This window comes from Myodes glareolus, chromosome 9 (genome assembly GCF_982192425.1).
Source record: "Myodes glareolus chromosome 9, mMyoGla1.1, whole genome shotgun sequence".
In the NCBI taxonomy this organism is placed as follows: Eukaryota; Metazoa; Chordata; class Mammalia; order Rodentia; family Cricetidae; genus Myodes; species Myodes glareolus.
The window spans coordinates 1,329,080-1,352,910 of record NC_142034.1 but is presented as its reverse complement, the minus strand read 5'-3'; the positions used below and the strand labels follow the sequence as shown (position 1 = coordinate 1,352,910).

Genomic DNA, 23,831 nt, shown 5'->3' with positions numbered 1-23,831 from the left:
GTTTGCTGCCAGCGTGCAGCCCTGAGCCATGGCCACACATCTGTTTGTGACTTCTTTGGTGGCTGCTGTGGGCTTTGCATTACAGATAAAAGCACCTTAGTCACGTCACCCATTCCAGGGAGGCATGCACACCATTTCCTCTCATTTATTTATTTATTTAGGTTTTTTGAGACAGGGTTTCACTATGTAGTCCTGGCTGTCCTGGAACTTGCCCTGTAGACTAGGGTGGCCTGGAACTCATAGAGATCTGCCTGCCTCTGCCTCCTGAGTGCTAGGATTAAAGGCGTCCGCCACCACCATGTCTTTAGTTTGTGTGCATTGGTGTTTTGCCTGCATGTATGTCTATGTGAGGGTGCCAAATCCCCCAGAACTGGAGTTACAGACGGTTGTGAGCTGCCATGTGGGTGCTGGGAATTGAACTCAGGACTTCCGGACCTCTGGAAGAGGAGTTAGTGATCTTAACCACTGAGCCATCTTCCCAGCTCATTTCTTCTTTTTTAAATTTAGCTTTACTTTATGTATTTGACTGCTTTGCCTGCATGTATGTGTGTGTACCATATGTGTAACAAGTATTCCCAGAGTTTGGAAGAGGCCACAGGATCCTCTGGAATTGGAGTTAAGGATGGTTGTGAACCACCATGTAGGTGCTGGGAACTGAACTCATATCCTCTAGAAGAGCCGAAAATTCTTTAACCACTGAGCCGTCGCTGCAGCCCCTAGCAGATTCAGGAGGGGTCAGGACCTGGCCTCCTGGGACTTGGAGTCCAGAGTGCTCTCAGGGTCAGGGGGCTAGGATAGATACAAGGGGCTGGGGCCTAAGCTCCCAACTTAACAAAAAGGGACCTTCCTTTCTTCAGATCAGGGCTTGGAGGGGTCGCGGTGAATGTCTCTGGCACCCCCCAGCCTTTCCTACACCACTAGAGGGAAGGTGGTGGGGCTCCCTACCATTCTGGTTTGCTATGCTAGCTCTCCTGACCAGAGGCCCAGAATGCCCACCTTCCCAAGCTCTCTTTTTCTGAGGCTGGAACTCAGGACCTCAGAAATTCTAGGCAAGTCCTCTACCAACTGACCCACACTCCCAAATCCGTTGAACACGCATATGTAGTCGAGGTTATCCTTGAACTGGCGGCAGTAATCTTCCTGCCTCAAGTGTTCGGGTCGCAGCTGTACACTACATGTCCTGGAGACCTTTATGGAATGGGGCATCTGGTCTGTGCCCTTAGACTCTCCCAGCTCCTCCCATCTCATTCCCTGAACATTGAAGGAAGCACACACATTCAACAGTAGCTCTTGTACTTAGGACTTAGTATTTGGTTTTATTTCCACGCCCATGCTCAACAGTACCATGTAGTATGTGTAAATTCTCAGCTCTATTAACTAAGCAGGAGGGGGGGGCACCACTCAGTCCATCTTCCCACCGCTCAGGTTTTTGCTTCTTGTTGGATTTTGAGCAGTTTGACTGTGATAGGCCGTAGCTTACGACCTGCTTCCTGAGCTTGAAGTTTGCTTCCTGAACCTGCAAGTTTGAAAGTGAGCCCCTACCCCCCCTTTCCAGTTCTACAGATTGAAAGCAGGGCCTTGTGCACATTAGACAAAGGCCACTTTTTCCTCTCAAGCTGCACCCCTGCCCTTTTACTCTGGGACTCCAAATTACACACGAGGTCCCATCTCTTCCTGAGCTCTGTTCATTACTTAATAATAATAATAAAGATTACTTGTTCCCCGTCCTGGTAACTGCCTGTCTCCTTGGGTTCTAAGAGTCCTTTCTCCTGCTTACATACTTTACTATTCTGAACACCTGGAACTTACTTTTTTTGGCTGTTATCCTAAAGTTAGTGTCTATTCTGAGTGTCTTGACAGGCTGATCTTGTGACCTTGTCTTCCTGTCCACTCCCCCTCCCACAGGTAGGTGTGTGTGTGTGTGTGTGTGTAGCCCTGGCTGTCCAGGCTAGTTGTAAACTCTGTTTCCCTGCCTCTGCGATTAAAGGTGTGTGTTACCATTGCTGGGCATCCCCCTGCTTCGGATATATAGCCCAGTCTGACCTCTGCCTGCTGGGGTAATGGGGCCCAGTCTGGCTTCTGCCTGCTGGGGTGACAGAGCTCCAGAGTCTTGCTGAGCTTTGTAGAGAGCATTTAGTTTGGAGCTTTGACCCTTAGGCCAAGAGGTGGTGTGAATGGACGCAGAGACAAGTGGGTCTCTGTGAGTCTGATGCCAGCTTGGTCTATAAAGTGAATTCCAGAACTGCCAGAGCTGTTAAGAGAAACCATCTTCAAAAACCAAAAAGAAATTCTGAGCCTTATGGTCTTGGGGCTTTTGTTCATTCTTTTAGATTGGGTTTTATGTATGTAAACGCTTTGTTCGCATGTACGTCTATGGACTGTGTGACAATGGCTGCACACAATCTGGTTCCTCTGCAAGAGCAGCCAGAGTTCTTGCCCCTTGAAGTCATCTCTACTGCTCAAGTGCACAAGGTAGATTTACGCCACTAGAACAGAGGTTGTGGACGATTATTTCTGACTGGTGGCAGGACTCGCTTAGTGCCACGCCACTCAGCCAGATGTTAAATTTGTCCTCTACCATCTTTCTCAAGACACCTGTGAACAGCAACTGCTTTTGAATTTTTTTTTTACTTATTTTAGTATTGTTACGCTCGACACACATGGTCAGAGGTCTATTAGTTTTTCCTACTTTTTAAAAATATTTAGATACTTATTATGTACACAGTGTTCTGTCTGCATGTACCCTTGGATGCCAGAAGAGGGCACCAGACCTCGTTACAGATGGTTGTGAGCCACCATGTGGTTGCTGGGAATTGAACTCGGATCCTCTGGAAGAGTCAGTGTTCTTAACCTCTGAGCCATCTCTCCAGCCCCTAGTTTTTCTACTTTTATGTGGGTTCCAGGGATCAAACTTAGGTCACGGAGCATGACTGTACCCACTGAGGGGCATCACCAGACCCAGCAACTGCTGAAATCACATGGGAGATAGAAAGAGCAAGGAGTCTCAAGATTTTATTACCAGTCACAGATTGGACTTATACAATACCATGTGAGTCCCTAAGGGTCACATGGCAGGGTGAGGGAGGCAGGCATTTCTAGGCTGGTTCATAAATCCACTCCTTTTTGTTTAACCAGGCACTAGGAACAACAAAGAGCTTTTAAAGAACATTCTATGTTGAACTAGAGCTAGCCAGATGCTTATCAGTCTTGGGCTAACCATTAACTAGGACAAGACCCCTTCTGAGCACCCTATTTGCACCCCACTTGAAGGTTCTCCAGGCTGCAGCTGTCTGCGACCACCTGTGGACAGATGCTGAAGATACTGCTGCCGAGTCTGCTGGACTTGTGGGGACTTGTTGTTCTCCATTAATCCTGGCCCTTGACCCCCAAAAGGCTGCCTTACAAGACCCATCATGTATGGGCTTATCACCAAGCCCATACATACAAGCTGGCTGTCCTACATTCCTCAGTGACCTTGGAGACCTTTGACTGTGCTGTGTTGTCCCTCTGTTCTGGCCATGTCACCTGTTTCCAGGAATTTGTTTCTCACACCAGCCAAGTGCTGCTCAAGTTTTGCTCTAAGTGTCTGGTCTGGCACCAACTGAGCTGATACCCACAGAGCAACGTGAAGGTGGAGATATTCTGCTCTCACCGCAGCCTGCGGTCTCCAGCCCCAGGGCTGAAACACTCATCAGCACACTTAGTCCTCACTCTAGAGTGTCAGGTCAGGGACTGGACAGACTGAACAGAGGCCAGCGCTCACATGCGGTTTAATTGTGGAAAGGGCACAGCAACAAGAGCAGCATCTTTACCAGGTTGGTGTAAAAATCAGTCCAGACGTGGTTCTTTACACTGACAGTTGCAATAAATTCAAAACCCAGGCAGCGATTTGAATCTTTTCTTGGAAAACAAATACAGTGAGTGTCCGGTGCGGTCCGCAGGGTCAGCATGGCCCTGCATCATGGGTGCAGCCGGGATGCTGGGGGCCAAGGGCCACGGGCTACAGTGTCTGCTGGGGTCCTCATCCTCCAGGAACCAGCCCCCTCCATACCCTGCCCTGCAGTGGGCAGGGCCAGGAGAAAAAGGGGCTCCAGCCAGCAGCCTGTCTGGTAAAGTCTGGAAACTACCAGAAATTTGCCCCATATGGCTTCTGCCATTTTAAGGGGTTCTAGAATGAGCAATGGGGATCTTTCCCAGCAATGCAATAAATATGAGAATTTATGGAGAAACAGCCAGCATGGCAGAGGCCACACGGCAGAAAAGGCTCAGTTTGGCTTCTGCACATCTCCACTGACTCTTCACAGACCAGGTGTCTCCAAGTCAGTGGCTCTGGGAACCCCACTAGGTGGCTGGGACACTGGGAGCAGGGGGTCCCACCAGCAGGACCCTCCTAGTCCCTGCGTTTAGGGTGTGGTGGGGATTGGAGCATCTCTGGTGGCGGGTGTGGAGCGTGGCTTCATGAAGGCCTAGCCCTCCCGTACACTCACTCGAGGCTCAGCCAGGGAGCTGTGGATGATGTTGATGATGGACTCCAGGCCGCTGCCCTCCAGCAGCGTGCGGTGGTCACCCTCGATGATGTGCACAGAAACCTTCCCATCGCACACCTGCAAATGTGGACAGCTCACTGTGACCGCCCCAGCCACTCCGCCCCTGGCAGGTACGTCTGCCTCACCTGCCCCACTCACCTGAGAGAGGTTGTAGTCAGCACCCAGATCCTCACCATAAGTACCGCCTGTCTTAGCACGCAACAGCGTCACATTGCCATGGTACTTGGCCTTGGGTTTATACTGTTCGGCCGCCCGCAGCTTGTGGTAGAAGGACAGGGCAGCAAAGCTCAGCTCGCGGCGGTCCAGGCTGCGGTGGCTTTTGGTGATGAGGTCGACAGCAGCAGTCACCCGGTCCTCCAGGCTTTTCAGTGGGAGCAGGGCCTCTAGCATCTGGAGGGAACAGTTCTGAGTATCGGGGTGGGGCCAGTCTGCCCCGCTTTCCACTGGGGAGACAGGGATCTAAAGAAGTTCCCCCATCTGTCTGGTCCATGTCATTCTCAGCTCCAGCCTGCCCTTCCTGTCCACTCCAGGGTATCTCCTGGCCTACCTTGTTGTGCTCTGCATCAATGAACTGCTTTACGAAGAAGCAGATGGCCTCAGCCTCAGCCTCGGCCTCACAGCCTGGGGTCATCTTTGCCCGATAGCTCTGTCACGGGAGGAGACGCTGCTGCACCAAGTGTTGAAGTGACTAGGACCCTCCCGGAAGAAATGTGTTCACATCCAAGACACAGGCTGCAGCACTCAGGACCAGTTGGCCCAGCTCTTACCTGGGTGTAGGCCAGCACGAAGGTGTGTGAGCCGTCAAACAGGAAGAGGCTGTTGTTGGTGGGGGCTGGGCCCTGCTGGGCCTGCAGCTGAGAGCACATCTCAAAGGCTACACAGGCCCCGAAGGAGTACCCAGCCACTCGGTAGGGCCCCTCGGGCTGCACTTGCTTGATGCAGTCGATGTAGTAGGCAGCCAGGTTTGGGATGCTGTCCAGAGGAGCCGCTGTAAGACAGCACAGGGCTCAGCACTTAGTGGGGAACGGAGCCCCTAGGCAGCGAGCGCCGCCCCAGTGCGTGCACAGTACCTTGGGTGCACTGTAGGCCGTAGGTGGGCACGCTGAGTTTGGCAGCCAGGTTTTGGAACACAGTGGTGGAGCCTTCAATGGGGTGCACCAGGAACAGAGGCCGCTCAGAGCTTTGTACCGAGTTGAGCCGAGTGAGGGTCGGGCCCTCGGGGTTCACCAACAGGGTGCTCAGGTTCAGCTGGGTCTGCTTCAGGGCCGAGTCATTCTTGGACTTGGGGGCTGTCACCTCTGTAAGGACGTAGTATGATATAGGTTGGCCTTGGTATGTGGGTTCTGGTACACTATACATGTGCACTATACACTATACATTGGTCCCAAATGCTCTTCGCTTTTTTTGTTTGTTTGTTTTTTCAAGACAGGATTTCTCAGTGTAGCTTTGGAGCCTATCCTGGCACTCACTCTGTAGACCAGGTTGGCCTTGAACTCACAAGAGATCCGCCTGCCTCTGCCTCCCAAGTGCTGGGATTAAAGGCGTCCAACACTACCACCCAGCTCCAAGTGCTCTTTGGAGAAAGGACCCTACTGTTGCCCCAGTGCTGGCAGCTTGGATAGGACACACCAAGACCCTCTCACAACCTGCTGCCCGGTACGCACCACTTGCTGAGCCAGTCTTGGAGGACAGTTCCTGCAGCTTCCGAAGCGTGAGCTGTCGCACTTCACGCATGGGCAGCACCAGGTCATGTTCACGTTCCAGGATCTGGCGTACTTCTACACCCATGAGTGAGTCCAAGCCAAGATCTGCCAGCGAGCTGTCCAGGTTAATACCTGCCAGGTCTCGGATGCCTGCCAAAGGGATTACTGGTCATTATTTAGGAGGGGAGGGGAGTGAGGACAACCTGGACATGGGAACCAGGTACGGCTGGGAGTGCTGGGCCTACAACAGACCTGTTACTCTCTATAAACAACCATCACTATGGTCATTGCTCCCCAGCATCACTGTCAATCACCCAGGCCATGTAACCCTGTCCTCTGCTTCTACAGATGGGGAAGCTAAGGCTTGGAGAGCTACGCAGGTTCCTGAAGTTGGCTCACCTAGGATGTGTGCTACGGCCTTCATCAGATCCCGCTGGGCTTCGCCATCACCATGGGCCACAGCTTTCTTCTCAGCCAACACAAAACTACTCAGGACTGCATAAGGCTGGTTCAGGAAGAGGTCCAGCACCTCCATGCAAGAGGCGATACGCTGTGGCAGTGTGCCACCGATGACGGTGTCGTTGGTACCCATTGCTTCCAGGACGATGCCCACATCACCGATGGCACCCCATTGCACGGCAAGGCCTGTGAGCAAGGGAGGCAGTGGGTGAGGGGCTCTGCGGAGCGTGTGAAGTCACAGCACGCGTGGGCGGGGCAGAGGCCCACCTGGGAGGCCATCGTGCTGGCGCTGCTCGCATATCCGTTCCATGGCAGAGTTGGCGAAGCCATAGTTGGTTTGGCCAGCGTTACCACGCCCACAGCTTACAGAGGAGAAGGCCACAAAGTAGTCCAGCTCAGGGCAGGCTTCCCGGGTTGCCCTGTGGGTGGGAGTTCATATCACTTTATCATGCCCATAACCTCTCCAAGGCAGTCCAGAGAAGGTCACAGGCGGGACCAAACGGAGGTCCTGCCTACCTGTCCAGGTTCAGGGTACCATTGTATTTGGGCTTGCTGACATCCTGGAAGAGCTCTGGCGTCTGGTTCTCTAGCATAGCGTCTCTCAGGACCTGGAGAAAGGGTTAGTGTTTGCTGCAGCTCTGGGCTCTCCCCACTCAGCAGCTGCCTGCTGCTGGGTCTCAGGCTTTGGAGGTGTCTGGAGCCCAGGATGCCTTTCTCACCATGGCCAAGTTGAAGACACCTCCCACAGGCCCAAGCTTTGTGGCTTCAGCGATGAGAGCACGGGCCCCCTCCAGCGAGCTGGCATTGCTTGTTGACACGAGCACGTGGATGCCCTGGCGCCTCCACTCTCGAACCTGCTTGGCTTGGTAGCCTGTGGGACACAGGGCTGTGGGGCTGCACCGGAGGAGAGGGAGTAGCCTACAGCCCCTCCCAGAACACCTTCCACCAAAGGGAGGCCTATATCACCAGCTGCCCCAGGTGCCCTTACTTGCTTACCTGTGCGGATTCCAGACCGGGAAGTTAGCACAAGCCTCTGGGCCCCCCGGAGCACGAGCCACCTGGCCAGCTCCAGGCCAAAGCCACCTAAGCCACCAGTGATGATGTAACTCTTGTGGGCTGGGCAGAAAGTCTTGGCGATAGCAGAAATCTGGGTGGGCTGAGCCCCTGGGAGCACAGCCTCTGGCTCCTCCTCCCGCACCTACAGATAAGAGTAGTGGCTCAGAAGCAACAGAGGGACCAGGGAGATGATGGAGTCGATGTGTGATGTCCTTCTGATATGTGTTGCTCTTATTTGCTAATGAATAAAGCTGCTTTGGCCCATGGCACAGCAGAAGACAGCCAGGCTGGAAGAGATACAGAGTAGCTGGAGCCAAAGAGACACCATGAGAAGGAAGCCACCAGAACCTTAGCAGTAGGCAAACAGCCTCACAGTGGTACACAGATTAATAGAAATGGGTTAATTGAAGATGTAAGAGTTAATTAATGGGACTGGAGAGATGGTTCAGTGGTTAAGAGCACCAGTTGCTCTTTCAGAGAACCTGGGTTCGATTCCCAGCACCCACATGGCAGCTCACAATTGTCTGTAATTACAGTTCTAGGGACCCCACACACATGGCAAAACACCCATATACATAAAAATAATAAGCAGTCTCCAGTTCCAGAGCAGCTAAAGGTACTTCTATCAAGCCTGATGACCTGAGTTTGACTCCTGGAACATACGTGGTGAAGAGAACCAACTCCCACAAGCTGTCCTTCAGCCTCTACTCTACACATGTGCCATGGCATTCAAATATCACACAGAAGGAAATGTAGTTAGAAAACTAAACTCTGCCAGCCAAAGCCAGCGTGGGCACCCAGGGACTGCCTCACCTGGACAACAACTTTGCCAATGTGTCTCCCCTGAGCCATGTAGCGGAAGGCATCCTCCACCTGGGTCTTGGGGAACACTGTACACTTGAGGGGCTTCACCACCCCATCCCGGATGCCAGCCTGCAGCAGGGCCGCCACCTCCCGCCAGGTCTCATTGTTCTCCTCGAAAAGTGCATCCAGCAGGATCCCGTGGAAAGTGACATTCTTCAAGAAGATAGCCATGCCTGAATGGGAGAGTCACGGTCACTGGTGGAGACCCCAAGCCCCCACACTAGCTCCCCACCCCTGTCCCCAGGACTACTAACCCAGGGGGTGGTTGTTCGAAAGATCAAATTTGCCGATCTCTAGGAAGCGACCATGCTGAGCGAGGCACCGAACACTGGCCTGGAGCTTCTCTTCTGCCAGGGAGTTGAGTACCAGGTCGACCCCTAAGGTGACAAACACAGATCCTCTGGATCATGCGGGCTCAATCTGTCCAGAGGGCTAGACTGAATATATGAATCCCTCCCAGGCAATGGCCCAGGTGGGCACCTACCTTTGCCACCTGTGTGCAGTAACACATGCTGCTCGAATGATGTGTCTCGTGAATTAGCAAAGCTGGTGTCATCGAGCTGAGGGAACCTGGCCTGGAGGTACGCTCGCTTCTCAGCTGAGCCTGTGAGGAGAGAGGCCCTAGTGAGCCTGGGTCACGGAGTTCAGGGTCTGGGGTTCTGGGGGGCAGGGCCCTTACCCACAGTGGTGAAGACTCGGCAGCCCAGACTGAGGGCGATGGAGATGGCCGCCTGGCCCACCCCGCCGGAGCCCGAGTGGATGAGCACAGTCTCTCCGCGCTGCACACGCCCTCGCACCACCAGGGAGTAGTAGGCAGTGGTGTACACGACGGGCACAGAGGCGGCCTCCTCCAGCGTCCTGAGGGCACAGCACAGGATCACCTCAGTCTGGCCACCAACTAAGATCACGTCACCCCCAGGGGCAGCTGGCCCACTTACCAGTTGGAGGGCACTTCCCAGAGGAAGTCTGGCGACAGCAGAACTGAGGTGGCCAGGCCCTCTGCGGGCACCAGCCCCATCACACGTCGGCCACCCCTATCACGGCCTGAGAATTCCATGCCCAGCATGCAGTCCCGGTTGGCCCATTTTCCTGCAGTAGACAGAGGGGAGGCGCACCAGTGCTGAGGGTCCCCTCTTCGGTTGTCCAGGGTACGGGGGTGCAAGTGTAGGCAGGCCCTGGTGTGGGGAACCCTTTCCTCCCCAGGACTTCTCCCTGGGTTGCGCATGCACTTTCCCTACTCCAAGCCACTCAGCTGCACCTGGGATAGCATCTGGGGACAGCTTGCCCGTGGCGAGCATGATGTCGCGGAAGTTGAGTGAGGCATAGTAGACAGTGCAGAGCTGTGCTCCTGGGCTGGCGGGCTGGGCATGTTTCAGGGGAGAGCAGACCCAGCGGATAGAGGCAAGGTCTCCTCGGGTAAGGACATTTATGAAGGCATGTGATGTCTGCTCCTCAGGCTTCTCTGAAGACAAAAGGAAGCAAGAATGCCACAGGGCCCACCTGGCCGGGCTCTTCGTCCCCCACCTCTTCCTTGGCCTGACAAGTGTAGGGCAGGCAGCGATGGGCTCACCCTGTTCTAACAGGAAGTGGCGGAAGGCACCCCAGGCCCCATCACGGTACACGTTCATCACAAGGTCAGTCTCTAGCACCTTCCGCAGCTCTGGAGAGCCAGGGTCCAGCTTGGGGGTATGAGACGTGCTGCTGAGGTTGGACAGCAGGATGCACCTGTGGGACGAAAGGACGGACACCAAGGGTGGGTGGGAGGGCATGAGGGCGTGAGGGCGTGTGAGCACCTCTCAGGGTCTCTCCTACCGAATCCGGTGTCCACCAGGCTCTTTGCGGAGACAGTTCACCAAGCCTACAACACCTGAGGTGGGGCAATCCATGGCTGTGAGCCACACAGGCTGGGAGGAAGATGTGGCCAGAATGCTCTGCAGGATAAAGAAGGGTCAGCCTCCAGGAGGGTCCCATGCCAGGGAGGGCAAGGAAAGGTACCCAGCCCCAGGACCTGACCTTCAGAGAGTCCACCCACTGGAAGCTGGTATCTTCCACAGGCAGGAAGAGGGGGTTGTCCTGCGGTGTGGCTCGGCGGTATAGGAAGAGTGCAGTACCGTAGAATGACTTCTTAAGGGCCACTAGGTGCAGCCCCTTCTTTGAGAACAGGCTCTCCCATTCTTCCTGTGTGATGGCATGAGGTCTGACGTAAGTGCCGAGCTGGTTGGGCTATACTCAGCCCTCACCTGCCCTGCATACCCAGCAGCAGTACCTGGCTCAGGAGGCTGGGCCCAGGCTGCACCGCAGAGGGGAGGCTGACCAAGATCTCCCCAAGGGAATGACCTTTGAGCACCGTGTGCATTAGCAGGAAACCACCTTCCTTGAGGGCATCCACCATGTTGCTCAGGGCTGAGGCTGGGTTGCCCAGCCTGGCCACTGCACAGTTGCAAACCAGAAGGTCAAATGCACCCAGGCTGCTGGGGGCAGGATCCTCAGGGTTCCACTGGCCCTGAGCAATGTCATACTGCTGCAGTTTGGCCTGAATATCCTGTAGGGCCTGGGGGTGCTGGTCGGTGGCTGTATATTCCAATTGTAGCATAGGCTGGGTGTTGAGCAGTGCCGGGATGTAGGAATACAGGTGACCTTCTCCTGCTAGCACCTGGGGGAGGAGGAACACCTTAGATTTGCTGCCTCTAGGAAACAGCAAAAACCTGGGGGCTGGGTAAGCATCCGTGGGCCGTTCAGTCTGTGGCAACGCCAGCTAGGAGGCTCCTTCTACCTCACCAAGCCTGTCAACACTGTCCCATCTTGGAGCCCAAGGCATCCAGGAATTCCTTCTGGTATCACATTCCTGGCTGGTAGGGGTGATTTCCCCACAATCTTTTAAGGTGAAGACCACAGAATGCAGCCGCACCATGACTGCCTGCTTTCAGATCTGAGATCACCCTGGGTCCATGCATATGTACGGCCTGTCTACCCTTCCAGCACCCACCTCTACCACCTTCATCTTGAGGCTAGGCAAGTTCTCCAGGGCTGTGTCTATGCAGGCCTTGAGTGCCTGGGAGTTAAGGAGACCACTGATCAGAGGGTCTTCTGGCAGCAGGAACCTTTCTTGAGCCAGCGCCTCGCCCAGCTCCAGCTGCAGGTTCCCATTGAGCTGCAGCTGGCAGGCAGCCGCCAGCAGCCGCGACAGCCCATGCTGTGACGGGTCCTCCAACCCAGGTGCTGCCATCTTCAGTCCTTGCTGGGTGGCCTTGGTCTGCAGAGCCTGGGCCAGATCTGAGGGAGAAAGGTCTGTTTTCCAAGGCCTCCAGCCAACTTTAGGACCCTTTCCCCAGCTTGTCCTTAGGACAAGCCAACAGCTAGAAGAAATGGCCAGAGGACAAAGGGATACAGCAGAATGCTGTGCCTAGCCAAGGAGAGCAGCCTTACCCTTGCACAGCTGCAGCTCCCTCTGTAGGGCAGGGCTCTCAGACAGGCACCCAGCCTCCACGTGGGGTGTGAAAATGAACTTCTCTAAGGTGGGAACCAGCTGTTCCTGCTGCCGCCGTGGGGCTGCTGTTGTGTGTAGCCTTGAGATGTGGACCCCACCAGACACCGTGCTGCCCAGACAGAGGCTTGTCGTCACATCGGCCACTATGGAGACACACTGGTCAGCGTTGGCAATGCCCAGCAAGGACACAGGTGCACAGAGCGAGGGTCAGAGCTACCTTGATTCTCCCCTTCCAGCGTGTACACCTTCTGCAGGTGGGTCGCGGGGTCAATATGGATGGACGTCACTCGGGTAGGTAGCCGCAGACTCTGCTGGCTGTCACCCAGAATGGAGATCTGTAGCATTGTGTCCAGGAAGGTCACCCAGTTGTCTTTCCAGAGCAGCTTTCCCTGTTCGCCTGCAGCAGAGAGGCTGGGTCAGGACTCCAGATGGTACCTGCTCCATGGGCCTCTACTTCCCCTCTGGCAATTGTGCTCAGACTCCGGGATGTTCCTGCCCACCTTTAAGGCTGGCCTCAAAGATGCCCTGGAAGTGAGGGCCATAATCATATCCACGCAGCCTCAACTCCTTGTACACTTCTGTCTGGGTCAAGCGGGAAGCAGGGGCAGATTCAGGGGCATTCAGGTCTGCTGGGTGGTCGAAGAGCTTGGAGTCAGGGTCTTCCCACTGGTACACTTTTCCTGTAGGAGATGGAACAACGGGAGGACCTGAGCACGGGCTGGCTGGGATGGGGTCCCGTGCACACAGGTCCAGCCGAGTCCCACTTACCACTCACTATCAGGTTGCTACTGTCAGACACTTCAAAGGCATGGGAGGCTTCTAGTAGCCGCACCTCCAGAGACACAGTCCCTGCAGAGAAGGAAGGTCAGACCAGAGTCCTCAACATCCCAGCGGCCCCTGCTGAGGGTGTCTCTTACCTGTCTTGGGCAATATTGTGGCCTGATGAAGGGTGACATCCTCAAACACCACGGGAGTCTCTTCTAGGGACAGGCCCAGGCTGCGGGCCAGCGTCTTCCACACCAGGCACAGGTAGCCAGTAGCAGGGAAGATGACCCGGCTATCAATGCAGTGGTCGACCAGGTAGTGGTCGGGAGACTCAGGACTGGCATCTGTAAGGGACAGAGACCTCAGCATTGGCCCATGTGCCTGGGAAGGAACCTCCCCACCATGAGACCCGGCTCACCAATGTTGTAGACTGTAGCAGAGGAGGAACTGGAGCCATTGGGGAAGTCTTCAGCAGCTGGGACATCCCAGGTCTGACCGTGGTCCCACTTTATGTGAGGGGAGATCAGAGGAGTCCCTCGGGGTGCCGGAAACTCCACAGGCGGGAACAAGGCATTAGGGTTGACATCGATGCTGGTGGAGAGAGCCGAGTGACACACCTGGCCCCAGGTCTGAGACACTTGTGGCTCCATTTGTTTCAAGATCCCAAGATGGCCAAACAGGGCCAGAACTGAGTGAGGCCAACAGTAACTAACCCCTCTCATGGAGGGTGGAATGGGCCCCCAGGAGCAGCAGGGAGCAGGGGAACTTACCCTGTGAGATGCACCTTGCCAAGGTTGGTGAGAAAGAACTCCAAGTTATCTTTATGGTCCCTCTTCATCAAGGGGATGATGGTGCAGCTAGGCTTCACGCCTCGCTTCAGGACAGCCTGTGCATGGCAAAGGAGGGCTGGGCTTTGACCTCCTGCGTGCCACACTCATCCTCTCCAGTGACTGGCAGGCTGCTGCGCCCCTTCCCCGGGCAGACCCGGTGCTCACCTGCAGAAGTGCATGGGGAGCAATCTCCAGCAGCACAGCGTTCTCGGGGACATGCCACAGAGCTTCCTGGAAGAGCACAGGGCTCACCAAGTTGTTGACGTTGTACTCAGCAGAAGATGTGCGGGCCAGGCTGCTCTGCCACTGGGCCTCAGGAATGGAGGTGCTGAGCCAGCGAGCTGAGCGTGGCCGTGGTTCCCGGATCACCTGAACACAGGAGCTTGGTTAGCAAGCGAAGTCAAGTTACCACACCCTTAGGTCCACGTATGTGGCCAGGTACTCACCTTCTTAAGAGCCTGCAGCAGCATGGGGGCAATGCCTTCCATGAAGTAGGAGTGGAAGGCAAGGCCACCTGTCCGCACCTCCTTGGCAAACACACCCTCTTGCTTCAGCTGCTCCACGAACTCACTCACTGCAGCCTGCAGGCAGCAGAGCCAGCAGTCAGAGGGGTCTGAACGGGCTCTCCCTTGTCAGGAACGGTTCACCCAGCTGAAGTCTCACCCAGAGGGACGGGAAAAAGCACAGCTCACCACTGGGCCCTTTAGAACTTGGCTGACAGACTGAGGAGGCCTTGCCTCCCATGTAGGCCAGGGCAAAAAGCAGGGGAAAGAAATCCTGCTATGGCTGCAGGGCCCACCTGAGGTCCAGAGATGGTCACAGTGTCCTCAGAGTTGTGACAGGCAGGCACTACACCAGGGGGGCAGCGCTGTTTACATTCCTCCCAGGACAAACCTGCAATCAAGAGTGGCTGGCCTCAGAGCAGGTCCCCACCCACACCGGTGAACCAGGATTCTGTCACGAGCAGCACCTGGGGCCAAGGGTGCTGGTGGTGACACGACAGCCTCAGACCGGCCTTCCCAGGTCTTTTACCCTCTGCCGCGTCTGATCTCAAGAGGAGGGGCCACTACAGAGAAGTAATGGGGGGTGGGCTGGGCAATGACCACCTAGGGTCAAGTAAGTAGCTCTCTGCCCCTCATCTCACGTGTGTGGGGTTTTCTTTTTTCTTTTTTAAACACATTTTTTTCGTGTGTGGGGTTTTCATGTCTTGCTCAGGCCTGTGGGCTCAGAAGAACTGAAGCCTCCTGTAAATATAATTCGAGCAGTGACCTGGCCCCTTGTAACCGCACTTCTTCCTCCAAGGCGGCAGCTGATTGTTTTGAAGGACCCAGAACAGAAAGCCCTTCAAGAAGATCCTGGTACCTGAGGTGGGGGCCCAGAGAGGATACCTACCAACAGCTGCCATGGACCCAGCTGGGAGGCGGGCGTCCTTGATGCACTGGCCTCTCCAGTAGGCAGCAAGCACAGCCTCCCTCTGGGAAAGACAGCCATCGGCATAGCCACAGGCAACTTCTCCCAGCGAGTGCCCAATGATGCCGTCAGGTTTCAGCCCCACAGAGGTCAGCAGGTCTATGAGAGCAATCTGGGGGTTGGAGACATAGGTCACGTCACACAGCCCGGGATCACTAGACTTGACCACTGACAGTAAAGCCCGACTCCTGGGAAGCCCTACTCTTCCCCAGGCTTGCTCTGGTGCCCACATGCTGGACCGTATGATCCTGGTGACCTACCTGGATGGCAGTGAGGCTCACAAAGGCATGCACGATGTCATCGAAGGTGCTCTCATCTGTGCTCAGCAGCAGGTCTGACACTTTTACTCCCAATGGTTTCACAGCCTCATCAGAACGCAGAATAGACTCACGGAAGCTGTCCAGGCGCATGAGGCTCAGCCCCATCCCGCGCCACTGCGTGCCCATCCCTGTCCCAGAAAGCTTATCAGGGCCACAGCATGGGACCCTACCAGCCTTGCCCTCAAGAAAAGGGAGGTTGTTCTCCCCCCACCCCCCGCTCCGAGGGTTAGCCTGGGAGCAAAGTGCAGGCTCACCTGAGCAGATGAACCAGAGTGGGCGTCTGCTGGCGGGCACTTGCTGCACTTCCTGGACATCTCCCTCAACACCCAGCACAGTATAACCCCTGAAGGGCATGGCAGCTGTAGGGGTGGCTGCAATGTCATTGAGCATGCTCACAAAGGCCAAGTCCTGGCTGTGCTGGCGGCCCTGTTCCAGCAGGCCTTGCACCGCCTCTACAGTTCGTCCACTAGCGTGCAGCAAATGGGGAAGGGCAGCATGTGGGGCAGGGGCAGGGGCCTGCCGTGTGTTGGGCTGGAGGATGACGTGGACGTTGGAACCTCCAAAGCCAAAAGAGTTGATGCCCACATTGCCACCACGAACAGGCAGGGGCCTATCCACCACCTGCAGCCGTCCATCAAGAAGGGCTGGAATTTCAGGGTTGGGGTTGTGGAAATGCAGGTTGGGGGCCCAAACCCCATGTTCCAGGGATAGCAGCACCTGCAGTCAGAACACATTGTTAGTTAGGGGGCAGCAGACTCCAGCCAAGTGTGGCACTACCCACCTCCCTAGAACACACCGCTCCCCACCCAGTCAGGCGCAGCCCCAGAAGGCATGCAAGTTCAGAGATGGGTCTTCCAGACAACTATACATGTCTCCCAATGTAGAAAGAGGCTGAAGGTCCCTACAAACGGACAGGCAGGTGTGAGGGTCACCCATCAGGAAAAGGCATGCCAGAGCATTTGCTGGCTCACTCCTCCCTTGCCATCATAGAACGAGGCGTTCTGCTAAACCTGGCTGCCCAGATACGTCTTCAGAACTGCCCATCCTTTTCGCAGCCAAGCGTTCCCTCTGTCCAGAAGACCACAGGGCAGCCCCGTCCTCCCTGCCTTCTCGGCCATGGTGCAGGCAGGAGCCCACAGGTAGGTAAGTGGTGGTCACAGTACACAGTTATCCACATATCAGAGACTTCTGACTCACATAGCCCGACCTGTTCACCTTAGCTAGAGCTGCAAGTCCTGAGGCAGGCTCAGGGTGTCCCATGTTAGATTTGGTGGATCCAATTAACAGAGGGCCTTGGCGGGAGGCACACAGGGCTCGCACAATGCTGTTCAGCTCCTGGGGGTCACCCACCTGCAGGGGACACGTGTAAGTTAAGGCTGCAGCCAGGAATCTCTCTAGTAAATGTGCAGGAGTCAGGTATGGGCTAGAAAGGGCTTTTACCTTGGTGCCCGTGCCATGGGCTTCAATGTACTCAAGGGACTCGGGGGCCAGGCCGGCTGGCCGGTACAATGATTGGATGAGTCGTTCCTGGGCTTCTCCAGAGGGGAACGTCACACCTGGGGCAGATGGGGTAATGGAGGTATGAAGGCTTGCGCATTCCACCTCCCCATTTCTTGAGACCCACGCTCCCTTTGCCCTCTGTGCCCACCTTGCTCCTTGCAGCCATCTGTGTTGGTGCCAGCATTCAGTACAGTGGCATAGACCCGCCGGGCCAGGGACTTCTTAGTCAGCAGAACCGCCACTACAGCCTCAGAGCGACAATATCCATTCCCTAGGGCAGATCAACACCTAAGCCAGGCAGGTACTCTGGGACGATGGTGTGTGAGTGTGCGCACACACTCACACCCATACGCCTCAGCAGGAGTCAAGATGCCATACTGTGTACAGACTGGAACCCTGCACAGGAAGCCTAAGGATACCCCCCATGCCAACCTTACCTGAGTCATCAAAGGACTTGCAGGTGCCCTCTGGGCTGAGCATGCCCAGCTTCATGAACTGCACAGAGGTGTTGGGTTTCAGCAGCAAGTTGATGCCACCCACAAGGGCAGCAGGGCATTCCCCACTGCGGATGGCCTGATAGGCGCTCTGTAGTGCCAGCAGGCTGGAGGAGCAGGCTGTGTCCAGGGCAATGCTGGGCCCTGCGAGCAAGGGCATAAAGCAGGTGTGGGTCCAAGGCGGACATGGCCTACCCAGATCTCGAGCACCCCACTCAGCTTTCCCCAAGAACAGGGAAGCCCGAACCCCAAAGGGTTGCCCGGATGGATGGACACATGCAGGTAAGGCCTATGCCAGGGCTGGGCTGTCCACCCACCAGGGTTGGGAGAAAACCAACCTTTGAAGTCGAAGAAGAAGGAGAGTCGATTGGCCATCATGGCACGCTGGCAGCCCACCATGCTGTAGCCCAGGAGTGTCTCAGGGTCTCTGCTCAGGGCCTCCGAGGCCTCGGAACCACTCACACCCACCCAGACACCAGTGTTTGTTCCTCGGAGCGAGGCTGGGTTGATGCCTGCCGGGGGCAGCAGTAAGGCTCAGGTTTGGTCACACAGGTTTGGGTGAGAGGGGTACTATCAGAGGAGACAGTGGGCCTCTAAGGTCTGGGTCAGTCTGCAACCACAGGAGGGACAGAGGACACCACTGTCCCAAAGGCAACTCCTTTGGCCTCTGGTGTCACTGGTAGGTCCCAAGGGCCTGCTAGCCAATGAGTTCTCTAGGGCCAAGGGCAGCCTGCCCCAGGACAGGCTGAGATAAGGAGATACAGGCAGACAAAGGCCAAGTGTCCAAGCAGGGAAAGCAGAGGACAGTGGGCAAACCCCCAGGGAGCTGTGCCCAGCCTTTGATAGGGCATGGGTAGCCAGACAGGCCCAGTTAGGAACCTCCATATTCACCACGGAGGCTGCCAGGGTCCTGCACCCCCTGATCTTACATTGTATGCCAGAGCCGCATACAATCAAATGTACATCAAATGGAGGGCTAGTTAGCTCCTACCAAACCTGAAGCTCACTCTTCCCACCATGACACCAACCCACTATGGCTGCCCACCGTGGGGTCTTCTAGGCCCAGGAAGGAACATGTCCATGTCCCAAGCAGGATCCAGCACAAGAGACAGCCTGTTGGGCAGGGCTATTGCCAAAGCTGGAGGCCGAGCCCCTGCAGAACTACCTGCCATAAGCCCCGCCCTCAGCTCCAGAGCAGCCAGAGATCAGGGAGTGAGGAAACTGGGGTAACAGGGCGCGCCTGGGACACCACTGGTGTACAGTTGTGAAACTGTGACCTACCCAGAGCCCCCGCCTCCTGAGCCACTGGCCCTAGATCAGGGCTGGGGACAGGGCCAGAGGCCTATGCCAGGCTTTCCTGATATCTCAAAGCCAAGAAGATACTATTGTTGCATTTCCTTTTCCTTTACACAGCGCTGGGGATGAAACCCAGGTTCCTGTGCACACCTGACAAGGACTCTACCACCGAGCTACACCCTCAGCCCTCACATTCTCGGAAGGGCAGGAGCACCCCAATGACCCACCTGCGTCCACAATAGCCTCATAGCTGACTTCCAGCAGCAGCCGGAGCTGGGGGTCCATTGTGTGAGCCTGCTTGGGGTGGACCCCAAAGAAGGAGGCGTCGAACTTGGACAGGTCCTTCAGTTTCCCAGACCGCCTGGGCAGACCATAGAGCCCTGTGGAACATCACAGCCCCTGAAGCCAGGGAACAAGGAGCTCCTTCTTCTTGGGCAAGGCTCCAATAAAGAAGTGAACCAACCTCACTGTTAACGAGAGTTCCCAAAACACCCGCACGTGTGTGGCCCAAACCCGCCAGAGCTGAGGTTGGTGACCACCCCCTGCCACCTCCATCCTGATGGGAGACCCTCTGCCTGATATGTGGTTGGCCAGGCCAGCCTCACAATGCTGACTCACACCTGCCCATCAGGTAGAGCCACTCTACGTTAGAGCCCGTTGGGTGTGAGAGTCAAATCAGCATCTTAAGACACCGGCAGCCCGCTCAGAGTACAGGCTGCAGATGGGACTTTCAGAAGGACCCTTCTCCTGCCCAGCTTTGGTATCCTCCATGTAGGACCCAAGCAAATCACCTGCCCTATTTTGATTCTGACTGGTTCTCAACCTCACAACTCTACAGGAATCTCAACGGGCGGGCACTGTCTCCAGGAAATGCCTTGGCAATTGACTCCCGATCTGTTCTGCGGCCTGATCCTGACGGGACACTCACCGGCCTTCCATCGCCTGTCATCGTCTGTGACCATGTCCACACCGCCAATGAGGTTGGCCCAGAACTCCTGCAGGTTCTCTGACTCAGGCAACTTGCCCGACATGCCGGCTATCACCACCTCCTCCATGGCTCTTCTCTGAGGGAAAGGTAGCATGGTGGGCCCCACACAGTCATTCCCAGCCACGGCCACAATGTAGCCATCGCTACTCAATTGGTTAAGATGGGCCCTGATCCACAGGTAGCACCTGAGTGTCCTGCACTGACTTTCTGAGAGCCACGGCTCAGAAAGCCCCTAGCAGTACCCAGCCTTACTCACTGGACAAGTCGGGTGCTCAGGTCTCTGAGCACTGAGAGCTACTTCTAAGGTTTTGATCCCTTCCTTTCGCACTGACATAACATGCCCTGACCCTACCATGCCTCGCTGGAGCTACACGGGACCATATAACCTCCAGGCGCCTACTGGGTACTGGTTAAATCAGGAACTTGCAAAGAGAGATGGGTCTGGAACACTGGCAACCATGCTCTCACTTCATGCCACGGGGAAGCCAGCGCTTCCCTTTCCAGGTGGGGATGAAGACTGCTCTGGGCCAGAAAGACGCCAGGCTTGCTGAGGATTCAGAGGGAACAGGCCCGGCTACTATGGAGTGCCCAGGTCTGGCGGGCCAACGCAGCCCCTGCCCATGGACCCCTCCAGCAAGATCCCGACCTGGAATACTAACTACTTCCCGCTAGGTGCGGAGCAGGGACGGCCAATGCCTCTCGCCACCTGGCCTAAGACCTTACAATAACCTGGCGGAGGCAGCAGCAGGGTCTGCATGAGGTCCTCGGGTCCCCAAGGCACTTGCCCTGGACAGTCCAGGCCTTGCAGCCGTAGGTCTAACGTGGAGGCTTCCGCGCCACCCTGCCGGCGAGGCCTGGATAGTCCGGTGACTTCCGCTGAGGCCCCTGAGGCCTCGTGCGCACCCAGACCCCGCATCTGGCCTCTCCGAGCTGGCGCCCGCGTCCCACCGCCGCGAGCGAAGGCCCCGGCCCCATCCACGCGGCGCCCAGCCTCCTGCACCGGGGCTGGCGCGGCGCCCACGTGACAGCGGCCCGCCGCGCTGGCCCTCCGCACACCCCTCCCGCGCCCCTCTCGGCCGCACCGCACCGAGCATCCGGGTGGCTGACCGTCGGAGGGGAGCGGCGGCGCTTCTGTGAGCGCAAAAACACCGGGGATCGGCGCCCGCCTGTCCTCCCGCCGGACCCCGGCCTGCCGTCCCGGACCCCGGAACGGAGCCGCGTACCTGACTGGGCTCTGGAGGCAGACGACGAGCGCGGAGCGCGATAGGCGAACTAGATGGGGACGCCGCTGCCGTCTCTCTGGCTCCCTCTAGGCCGCGCCGGCGCTATTTAAACCGCGGCCATCCCCGCGCGGCCACGCCACATGGGCTGACAGCTTGGCTGCGCCGCCCAGGCCAATGAGCGTCGGGGCTGCGCCCCGGGACCCGGCGCGCCGCCGCCGGTGGGGTGATGCCCGCGCGCGCCGCCCCCAGCCGGGACCCTGCGCGGGCGCGCGCCGCAGCCGAAGGAGCGCGCGGCCCCCGCCCGCTTCCGTCCCCCGCCCCCGGCCTCGAGCAGGCCACGCGGGCCCGGTCCCGACGCCCTCATCTCTCCTGCCCTCCCTACCCCCGGGGCCGGGTCAGGTGTGCACGGTGCGCGTGCGCGCGCGCGGCGTGGGACGGGCGTGCTTGGTCACACTGGGAACTGCGCGGAAGACACCAGGGCCACGCGGGGGCACGGGCCCGTGTCGCCGCCGACTTCACGCCGTGATCGTAGCGCGCGCGGAGCTGAGGGGCGTGGCCTGCTCCACCTCGAGACCAATGGGGTGCCGAGGCCGTCCGCGATGGCCCAATGGGGGCGCGCGGGTGGGCGTTGCTAGGCAATAGGGTGATGGGCCGGCAGCGGCGGCGAGGCACTTCGCGGGCCCCCGCGCAAGCGCGGTCGTTGACCCTGGCGGAGGGCGCCTCCGGCGGGGTTACTACCGGTCATCGTGGCTCAGCTTCCTCGGACACCCTCTCGGTGGCCACCTTGGAGACCAGGATGCGGGCAGGGACGGGTAGAGTGAGCAGGATCAGGAATACTGACAGGCTGCATGCCGCGGTCTCCGGAGTCCGCGCACGGTCCAGGCGCGGCCATCTGGCGAGCGGGATACCACCCCTCCCCCGCATGGTGGGAACAAAGGAGCTGCTGAGCGCCTCCCTGAGATCCTAGTTTCCGGGACCCTCTCCCTCCCTCTTTTGAAAGGGTCATCGAGTTTGTGGGCGGGAGATGACAAAACCCACCGACCAAAAAGAGACAAACTGCTCAGGGGGCCGGTTGAGTGCCCAGAGAGGTTGCTCCCTTTCCTGCTGTCCTTCCCCTTTAGGCCCTGGTCACCAGAGAGACACCTTATGGGGCAGTGGTGTCTTTTATTTTTATTTCTGGCGGGGGGTGGGGGTGGTCCTTGACTGCTTCTCTATAGCTCGGTGTTTGAAAAAGCCTGGATGCAAACGGGTACCAGAGCTTCAGCCTTGTTTGTCAACCCTGATTTCTAGCTTCCCCAACTTGATTGTCCACCCAGGCTGTCTGCGGAAGGTCAGCCTACAGGACTGGCAGGTGTGTTCTGCCCGCATGCTGGCTTGCCCCCAAGTCCTCCAACCACTGCCCCCATGTCTTTAAGGCCCATTTTATGTCTTGCTGTTGGCATCTTTCGCTGTCATGTGTATTCTATAGAGGTGGAGGGCGGGCCAGGGACTCAGGTTCCAGACCTGCACTGCCCCCACTCGAGGGTCTTCACTTTGCTGTTCATTTGGGTGCCTAGGTTTTCAGGCCAGTTCAAAAGGCTTGTGCCTGTGCCAGCCAGAGCTGCCCAACCCCACCTCCTGGTGCCTTAAAAGTATGCCATGTTTGCTTTCTTACTGGCCATGCTACTGGTCAGCCATAAGTGGTCAGCAGAGGTCTGCAGCTATCAGGGACTCAGGTGGAGGGGTTGTAACCAGGATAGGCTGAATGCAGGGTCTGGGCCTGTCCATAGTAGGGTGCTGAGGTCAGAGCAGACATCTGCTTCCCCCCTCCACTCCCCCATGCATGTTGCTGGGCTACACTCACGCACGTGTGGCCTAACCAACAACAACATGCCGCTGGCTTGTGAAAGAGCCACATCATGACGGCCTTCCATTGCCCCTGCTGATCCTGGAAGCACAGTGTGCACAGGTGGGCCCTCAACCTAGGTGGGCTGTTGTGAAGACATCCCATGGCTCTTGGTATATGCACCAGGAGAGAAGCCTACTACAAACACACAAGAATGATGTGCAGATCTCTGCTACCTAGGTTTGAGGTTCTCACCTGACACCCAAGACCACATTACTCATGTGGGCTTTCTTGTGATGTTTGGCCCAGTCAGAGAGTAATCACTGTTATTTTTTTTAAGATTTATTTATTTAATGTACACTGGTGTTTTGCTGGTCTATACTTTGTGTGAGGGTTTCAGATCCCCTGGCACTGGAGTTACAAGCAGTTGTAAGCTGCATGTGGGTGCTGGGAACTGAACTCAGGACCTGGAAGAGCAGCCAGTGCTCTTAACCACTGAGCCATCTCTCAGTATTTTACACACGTGCGAAATGAAGCTGCAAGATTCTCATGACTAGTCATTGTCACAAAGAATCCTAGACCTGGGAGAGACCTGCATTCCGAAAGCCCTCACACGTCTGTCTTGGAGGACACCCAGCAAGGCCAAGGCCACAGCCATCCTTAAGTTCTACTGGGGGCAGGAATTGGTCAGTGATACCAGGCCCTAAGACAGTTCAAGTCAAGTCACGCCATCACGCTTGACTTGACCAATGTCAAGGCATGTCTCATGATGAGGTTTTCAGAAGGGCATATGGATATGTTCCTGTGGTACTTAGGGTGATGGGGCCCCGACCAGGCTCGTACTTCTGGGAGGACCTCTCACACAATGTTCTTTGGGGACACACTTTGTAGGTGGCCACTATTCTCCCCACCAGGTTCCTGAGAAGGACACTGTCAAGGACACGATCAGTGCACGGTGGCTATCAGTGGCCACGTAGGCAGGTGGCAAGGACAAGACAGACAAG

General features: G+C 56.6%; 1 protein-coding gene across 1 annotated transcript; it reads right to left on the bottom strand.

Moving 5' to 3' along the window:
* Positions 1-3,753: 3,753 nt before the first annotated feature.
* Fasn (fatty acid synthase) lies at positions 3,754-21,159 on the bottom strand. Its single transcript, XM_085694209.2, has 43 exons — positions 21,003-21,159; positions 19,720-19,855; positions 19,019-19,171; positions 17,834-18,007; positions 17,439-17,639; positions 17,150-17,272; positions 16,942-17,057; positions 16,717-16,851; positions 15,756-16,218; positions 15,442-15,629; positions 15,104-15,293; positions 14,511-14,605; positions 14,158-14,292; positions 13,877-14,080; positions 13,652-13,767; positions 13,300-13,472; positions 13,034-13,225; positions 12,885-12,965; positions 12,617-12,796; positions 12,334-12,513; positions 12,056-12,259; positions 11,616-11,902; positions 10,896-11,282; positions 10,643-10,807; positions 10,442-10,560; positions 10,200-10,354; positions 9,888-10,091; positions 9,568-9,718; positions 9,309-9,487; positions 9,114-9,233; positions 8,884-9,006; positions 8,579-8,802; positions 7,706-7,907; positions 7,429-7,580; positions 7,226-7,317; positions 6,977-7,128; positions 6,650-6,895; positions 6,212-6,400; positions 5,618-5,845; positions 5,315-5,535; positions 5,095-5,193; positions 4,686-4,937; positions 3,754-4,604 (listed from the first exon to the last, which is right to left on the bottom strand). The coding sequence occupies exons 2-43, from the start codon at positions 19,844-19,846 to the stop codon at positions 4,467-4,469; spliced, it is 7,515 nt and encodes a 2,504-aa protein (XP_085550335.2). The 5' UTR covers positions 19,847-19,855; positions 21,003-21,159; the 3' UTR covers positions 3,754-4,466.
* Positions 21,160-23,831: the final 2,672 nt, after the last annotated feature.